Consider the following 8,404-nt stretch of genomic DNA (forward strand, 5'->3'; position numbering starts at 1 on the left):
TGCTCCTCTGATCCTGTTCCCAGATTCCAGATTCATTCAACTATATGCAAAGTATATTACGTAACTGAGAGAGCGAGAGAGCAATTGGACTGTTACGGAATTCTACGGCCCTTGCTTTTCCGTGTCACTGTTTCGGCAAATAGTATCCCGTGAAGCACAATGCTCCGCAGCCTGGTTTGAGAGCACATTCATGCATGCATGCATGCATGCACGTGCCAACTACGTACTACTCGTACTAGATAGGCGGCAGCTTGTTTAAATACAATCATCATCAACTGCTTAAGGATACCACACACAAATATCAAACACCCATCAGCGATTGCATGGCCGGGGTAATCCTCCCTTTTCGATAAAAAATCAGCGATTGCATTGTAAAGAGGTCAAGTTTAGTACTCCCTTTTGTGATCCAATATCGCTGTACTATTCCTTCATATCTGGAAGATTAAAGTTTCCCTTAAAATTAAAATCTTCATGTGTCCCAGTTTCAAAAAAAAAACTTCATGTGGTTTGTGCACAGGAGAGTGATCTTAACAAAAGATAGTTTGGTAAAGCAAAAGCGAGTGGGTAGTTTTAGATGTTTTTGTGATCAGGATGAAACTATGCAACGCCTCTTTCTCGATTGCCCGTTGGCAAAACTACCATGACGCACGATACATATAGCCTTCAACGTTAATCCTCTTACTTGCGTGCGTGCGTGCTAGTTCAGTTTATACAAGAAAGCAAAAACATATCGCAAACCAAACCACATTGACTTGATTCCCGAAGCTCTCAGGAGCAAAAACACATCACACTCCACTTGTAAATTAATCCAATCATTCTCCCTTTGCTCTCGACAATACCCCTGGGAGCACAGTTCTGCAGCCTGCAGGTTTGGCAGTACATTCATTTGCCAGCTATTAATTTACCCATGGACCATACAGGAAGGACGGTTTGGGTGCAGCTGTGTACAGTTTCTGAACGCAGAGTCTGCTTTATCCAGCACTTCTCGGGAGCAGCAGGTGATATCTACAGAGATATTCTCGAGGCTCAACAGGTGCTCCAAACCAACTGGTGTAGCGCCACCCCAGTGATCCTTGTGGAATTGTAGTTGGAGCCTACGTAGTTTGGGCATGGCCCCTGCCTCAAAGGCCAGGTATGCCGTAACATCATACTTTGATAAACATCTAAATGTCTCAAGAACTGGATATAATCCCGTGGAGAAAATGACAGCACTGTCTTCAGGGATACTGTCCAACCATAAACTGAGATGGACGAGAGAAGGCAGCTCTCCAAGAGCGTGAAACTCGTCAGTGCACGTCATAATATTCAGCTCTAGCCAAGAGAGGCATTCGAGACCACAAATCCATTTGGGAACTCGAGACATCACCCAACCACACAGTTGAAGTACCTTGATATGACGAGAAGGACCTGATAATGATCCCAGTTGGTCACCTATATCAAAGAAAGTGCCATGGATGCAGAGATATATGAGGTCATGGAGCATTCCAATGGAGGACGCCAAAGCAACAACCTCTGATGTCGTTAGAATGTCCACGTCACCCTCTACAAGATTCAGACACTTCAGATTGGTCAGCTCACCGAGCCCTCGATATCCTCCAACAAGCTCCACCTTAGCCCAAACCCATCCAGAGTGCGCAGTGATTTCATATTCCTGATCCCTTTAGGTAGCTTTGTCCCTTTTGGCACTATCAAGTTGGATAAGCAGGGCAAGCGAACTATGTCTGATGGGATTTTTAACTGATAGCAATATAAATCTAGTGTCTCCAAATGCACAAGCCCTTGAATTTCAGTAGGGAGTTTGATTCGTTGTGTAACTGAAACCTTTCAATACTTCAGTTGGAACAACTGGCTAATAGCAGTGAGATCGGTTGTCTTGTCCCCTAAAATTTTGAAGAGAATCACCCTTAGATACTTAAAATGCAAAAGAGGGGGCATGTACGTGGATCCTCCGAAATGTGCAAGTGATCGAACATGGGACATGCTAGAAGGTATGGTCCCTGATGCCGTCTCATCGGCTGCACCACCACCGCTGAAGTTCATGGATATGCGATGGACCTTGTATTTCGAGCCATGCTCTCTTGCCATGTCTTCAGAATTGCATTCAACTCTGAGAAAGTTGTGCTCTTCACACTTGCTTAGGATCAAATCGAGCATCATATCATGTACTCTGCACGATACCAACTCCCCACACTTTGTACGGTCAGGCTGAATCAAACTTCTGTTGACAAGCTCATTAAAATAGTTGTTCGCAACAACCTCCATATCTCGGCCATGCAACTTATTGACAAGCCCTTCAGCTAACCATTGTCGAACCAAATCATCCCTCTCAATCTCGCAGTCTGCTGGATAGAAACCAAGGTGCAGAAAAGAAGCCCGGAGTTGAAGCGGAAGATGGATGTAGCTAAGGTTTAATATACTCCTCATCCCTTCCAATGTGGGATTTACCGCAAATTGGGTTCCAAGAGAATTCCTAATGCTCTCCCACTCATCCCTTATCCTTTGAGGACGACTAGCTAATAGGCTAGCTATAGTAATGATTGCAAGTGGGAGACCACCACACTTCTTCAGAATTTCAGCCGAGATTTCTTCAAATCGAGATGGATGGTCATCTTCAGACCCATATACTCTACGAAAAAACAATCTTTTTGAGTCTTGTTCGCCGAGGGGCTTCATTCTGTAAATGCACTCAGGTCGACTGTAACATGCTCCATAAGCCACGCCTTCCACTCGTGTGGTTACTATTACTCTACTCCCCTTGGCATCTTCTGGAAATTCTTCTCGAAAGGCACGGCTAATAGTATTCCATGTTGACTGGTCCCACAAATCATCAATTACAATAAGGTACCTATGAATAGCATACACATGTTATATACGTACAGCTGCACATGATTATAAGTGCAGAAGAAAGATTCAAAATATTCTATCCAACTAGATCAACAAAATACTGCAAATCAAATTCAAGCAAAATCCGCTATTTTTTGGTATACATTAGTAGGCTCAAACAATATTTCAAGACTAAAAGACATATAATGATTGTATGGTGAATTAACACTCAATAAAATCTAAGCTAATTTGGTTTCCTATATAATGCTTAGCAACCAAAATATATATAACAGAACTAGTTAAGGTTTTCGACGGTATAAAAGTTCTTAAAAATCCTGAAAAAAATACTGAACCAACACACCTATAATATAACATGATCCAACGGAGGGATTGACAAAATATGACTGGATGTGTGCTGGACAAAAAGAACAAATGTTTCAGTATATATTGATCCTGCAGTGAGCTGAAACGCTTGTTTTTTTCGCCGACGACACATAAATGCATATTTTCATAATCACACCATATTGGATCATCTTATTATATTAGAGTGAGGCTCTCCTATTTATTTCATATTTTTTAATAACGTTTAGACCATTAAATGTCTAGCAAGCCCTAACTAGTTCCGTGGCAAGCTATGATAGAGTCAGTTATATATATTTGAAAAGGAGGTTAAAACCTCCGGCCTCTGCATCAATTGATGCATACGGCCATTATTTATTATTCCATCAAGGTCTAACAAGAACATACATCAAGCCACTGCTCACACCTACAAAACTCGATAATGTGGAGTGCTCTCACTCCCATATCTAAACCGGTGTCATCGCCGATCCATCCACATAATGTATCGAAACAAATAGCCTGTGCAGCAGACATAAAGCGCACACCACATGCACACGCTTAGACGCCGCCATCATCATCGGACGGCAGACGCATCTTCAGGAGAGAGATCCCCATCATCCTTGCCAGTCCGTCCATCCGTCGACGCCACCACGACGCCCAACGGCGCCACCGCCCCGCGCTCATCCATCCAGACACGAAGATTCTGGAAGATCTGTCGTGCGTAGCACCTGCCGACCAGGCATGACACAGTGTAGCACCTATCGGCCAGGCATGACTTGACATCTTCACTGAAGCTCCGTGCAAGACGAAGCCGCTCCACTTCCTGCCTCTGTCTTCCAGCGCTGCTCCACAAACGATGTTCCCAAGAGAGAAACGACACCGCAATGCCGCCATCGTCCGATCTGGAAGACCAGATCCTAGGGTTTCCCCTGGAGCAGCACGAGTGGGTTGACAGTCGTTGCACGACAATGCCTTCATGAAGGTAACGACACAGAACGCCGCCATCGCCTGCCATTGGCTCGGTTTTCACTGTCAACTATGTCTTCCGACTCGTAGCCGGAACTAGGTGACGGATCCCGAGATCTGACCATCCAGCCTCAGGCCGCCCACCTCCAACGAAGGAGATGGCCACCACCGCCGGCTGCACTGGCCAGATCAGATCTGACCAGAGGTGCCGCCAAGCCGCCCACCAGGCCCTCCACGCCGCCGCCGATTCGAAGCCGGATGACGCGCCGCCGCAGCATAAGTCGCCGCCGCTCGGGCCAGGCAAGCCGCCGCCCGCCGCCGCCCGTGACCGTGCTGCTCTACGCGCCACAGTCGCCGTCGCCCGCGACAGGGCCAGCCATCGCCGCCGCCAGATCTGCCGCGCCTCCGCACGCGCAAGGGCTCCGCACCACGTGGAAGAGAGGAGGATCCCCGCCACCGCCGTGGGTCCCCGGGCGCATCCCGGCGGCGTCCTCCGGCAGCGAGGTGAGGGTAGGTGGATTCGGGAGCGGGGGCGGCTAGGGCTGGGGACCCGCCTGAGTCGCCCGAGCGGGGGCGACGCGGGGATCAAAAAATGAATGATTTTTTTTTACTTTTAGGAGACGGGAATAATTAACTTGACATTTAAAATAAATTGCGAATGAACTTGACATTTTAATTCTTAAATGTGGTATTCCAAAACAAACATGGAAGGAAGCTTTAATTGTTATGTATGGTCTTCCCATAGCAGCATCCATTTGCATGGACACGAGTGTAAGCATAGTACAAACTACAAACATATACTACTATAAATATATGTATTGATTCTGGTAAGAATTTAATCCCTGGTATTCCTAAGGCTAATTAATTCTTTAGTTTACAATATTTTACTCCAACGACCAATCAACATGCAAGAGCCTCTGCATCTGCAAAATATTGTGTAAAAAATATGTACTGTACAGAAAAGATAAAAAGGTACAACTTCTTGCTTGCATCTTTTGAACATTGCGGCTACAACCTCTTGATGTTTCTGTGCAACACACATCTGAGCATTGCATTGCACAATTTCTTGTTTTCATGAGCACACCTTCGGGAATTTTACAAATCTATGGTGTTTTTGGGGGGTTGGGAGGGGGATCCTTTCTGCTGCATAACTGCACAGTTTGGAGACATCTACAATTCTTATATAAATCCTAAGATTTCGGTGTCATAGGTAAGGTTTGTTATGGGCTCAAAGATATTTCTACAAAAACCCACATTGAGATATCTACAGAAACTTTTAATCTGTGGTAAACACACCTTTTGCAGCCTCTCGGAAGTGTTTTAGCAGTGGGAAAACATTTTGAGACATTTTTGTAAAGGGCATGGATTGGGTGGGCTCTATGGACCCATTTTGTAGGCATTATGTAAGTTTCCGAAAAATATGTAAATGCTTTTTCACCGAGACACTTAAAATCCGTTTTACCATGTACGAACATTGTATATGTGAGACACACTTTTATTCTTTGCTGATAGTAAAGAATTGGTTTAGCCATATTTTAACACATTGGAATTGGGCTTGGAATTCAAGATTTCAATTCTTTTGGTAGTCCAGCACCCATAGGTTTAATTAGCGCGCTAAGCCTCTTAGCGGCGGACCTCTTCTAAGCGTTATAGTTTTAAAATGTTTTAGAATGTTTGTTCATGTGTTTGAATCAAAGTCCCTTAGCGCAAGACCTCTTGTAAACGCTATAGCGGGCTATTTAAAACCATGCAAGCACCCCTAATGTCTAAATGCAGTTGTGATTTTTGAATTCTGCGCCTAATTCATAGGAGCCAAAGAAGATGATTACAATAGTCTCTTTGACTGTAGCAAAATTGCATATTGGCGCATTTTGAAAGATGTCTTTGAAATCATATGAACGGAAACTAAAACTAATGCCTCTACTGTGCAGCAAAAAGCCTCTATTATCAGAACCATGTTTGATTCTCACAAGCCCTGCGATCCACAGGCACTTAAATAAGAGTTCAGCAAATCAAACAATCATTCAAATTTAACATAATTTGCACATGCAAGAGCACAGGTGAATACTGAAGTATAAATATTACCTCTTCTTCTTCAGACGTTTTATGATGTCATCAATTATGTCTTGCATGCCTCGTGCTTGTGCTTGAGAAGACTCATCAATCTCAAGTTTTGGTGGTTTAGGAAAACGATGAAGCAGTCCTGTCATAAACTCTGTCATATTAGGCTTTTGGGATACGGGAACAAAGGCTGTACAGTCAAACTGCTCTCGGATCTCATCATACACCCTTTTGGCAAGTGTAGTTTTACCCAGTCCTCCAAATCCCACAATGGACACCACCTTGAGCTTCTTCTCAGTATCTGTCAACAAACTGACAAGCTCCTTCCTTGGACCATCGGTACCCACAAGCCCAGCTGCTTCTATGTATATCGCCGACATCCGAGGATCAATAGCCACAAAGCTAGAATTATGATTGCATTCATAGCTGGAATTAGGATTGCATTCGTCGATGTTATACCTGGAAAAGGATGGTCAAGCAAAATCTTTTGGATAACCGAGAGCTAGATTACAACAGGGAAAGTTGTATGTACGTACATAACATTTAACAAAGATACACATGTGCTATTATTCTCAGAGACAAATTGGAACGTACCTGAGGCGTCGTTCATTTGCCTCTAGCGCAAGAACCTTGAGCTCCTCCATCCGGTCAGCAATCCGATGACGCTGTCCCAACATCTTGAGACGTAGAGCAGTCTTCCTGATGAAGCCTACCTTGGCATGACCGCCACCGAACTTGCGTAGGAAGTCATCGATGCAGTTTTCAATTTCGTAGGACATCTCCCTGACGTGGTCCCTCCAGTCTCTGGCCACCGGATCGAGCTCGTCCATGAGCTCCATCTTCTCCAGGGCGGCGTTCATGGCGCTGAGCTCCTTCTCGAGGAAGGACGCCTGCTTCCTCACCCCCTTGAGCCTGCTGTACTCGTTGCCTGCCAGCTCCGCCAGCTTGCCGAGGAGGGGCTTCATCACCCCCATTGTCGCGCTCACCGACATCTCGACCCGAGCGACGGAGAAGAGATGTGGTATTGCAGTGATGCGGCGTTAAAGTCGAACAGTTGAAGCGTAACTGGAGAGGTGGTCGGGGCAAGATGGGTGGGTGCCTGCGCTGGATCCGCGGCCGGAGGTGGACGGACGTGCCGGATCTGCAGCGGGAGGCGAGGCGGAGTATGAGTACGGGGTGGTGCCGCGGGAGATGGAGGAGGCGGACGTCGCTGGTGAATGAGGAGGGCAAGAAGTAACCAAGTGATTCGGAGCGACGCGGTGCTGCAGTGGAGCGGCGGCGAAGTCGAGCCGGTGGTGGGTGGCTGCAGCCGGATCCGCGGCCGGAAATGGATGGATGTGCCGGATCTGCGGCGGGAGGGGGACTACAGTACTCAGCACAGGGTGGTGCGGCGGGAGCTCGGGGAGAGTAAGTCGCCCCAGTGGTGCGGCGGCGAAGTCGAACGGAGGAGGCGTAGCTCGAGAGGTGGTCGGGCGCAGTGTGGGTGGGTAGCTGCGCCGGATCTGCTACCGGAGGTGGAGTACGAGCACGGGGCGGAAGGGGACGAGACAGTCGCCGCTGGTCAACGAGCAAGAGGAGAAGTAGCAGTGGAGTGGAGCAGCGATTTGCGCCATAATCCTAGACGCACGGATTCTTCTTTCTAATCTCTCTCCCCTGAATTTCAGGCGGGGTGGGCCCATCCACCCCCTTCTCGCGATTTGTGAATAACGTGACGACTAGATGTGAACGAGAAAACCCCTCAAAAAAAATGTGAACGAGAAAAGCACGTGTGGCCTTATATCTCTAACCTTGACCCGTAAACTGGACATGCATCCATTCACCGACACGGATAAAGCATCTACAATGGGACCTCTTAAACACGCCTCATACGTCCAGACAGGCCGCCCGGTCATTGCTCGGTCGTGAAAATCTGACCCAGACGAACGCCTGAAACGCCCGGGCTGACCGGCACCCCTCATATCCAGCCCAAATACAAGGCGGATATGAGGGAGTCCGGGCACACCCACCGACCCCGCTGCAGGTTGTAGCGGTCCCACCTGCAGCGACCGAAGCTCCCCCCTCTCTCACCTGTAGCGATCGAAACTCCTCCATCTCTCATCGGTGCAACCAAATTTTAGTCCCTCATCGCCGGGCGAGGCGGACGCCACCCAGCTTAAATAGCTGCGCCAGCGGATGGCGGCAAGCTTGGTTATTGTTGTGTAGGTCTATTAATTCT

At 47.2% G+C, this 8,404-nt stretch overlaps 1 protein-coding gene across 1 annotated transcript; it reads right to left on the reverse strand.

Moving 5' to 3' along the window:
* Positions 1–657: 657 nt before the first annotated feature.
* LOC123183304 (disease resistance protein RGA5) lies at positions 658–7,804 on the reverse strand. Its single transcript, XM_044596086.1, has 3 exons — positions 6,784–7,804; positions 6,214–6,648; positions 658–2,845 (listed from the first exon to the last, which is right to left on the reverse strand). Exons 1-3 carry the CDS (start codon positions 7,179–7,181, stop codon positions 1,825–1,827), a joined length of 1,854 nt encoding a protein of 617 aa, XP_044452021.1. The 5' UTR covers positions 7,182–7,804; the 3' UTR covers positions 658–1,824.
* Between the last annotated feature and the right edge of the window lie 600 nt (positions 7,805–8,404).

This window comes from Triticum aestivum, chromosome 1D (genome assembly GCF_018294505.1).
Source record: "Triticum aestivum cultivar Chinese Spring chromosome 1D, IWGSC CS RefSeq v2.1, whole genome shotgun sequence".
Taxonomy (NCBI): domain Eukaryota; kingdom Viridiplantae; phylum Streptophyta; class Magnoliopsida; order Poales; family Poaceae; genus Triticum; species Triticum aestivum.

What these genes read in the sequence shown, in the direction of transcription:
- LOC123183304 (XM_044596086.1), bottom strand. Translation starts at nt 7,181, where the DNA reads ATGTCGGTGAGCGCGACAATGGGGGTGATGAAGCCCCTCCTCGGCAAG. An exon ending in GCAAATGAACGACGCCTCAG is followed by an intron (nt 6,649 to 6,783) that starts GTACGTTCCAAT and finishes ATCCTTTTCCAG; the next exon opens with GTATAACATCGACGAATGCA. An exon ending in AAACGTCTGAAGAAGAAGAG is followed by an intron (nt 2,846 to 6,213) that starts GTAATATTTATA and finishes TGCTATTCATAG; the next exon opens with GTACCTTATTGTAATTGATG.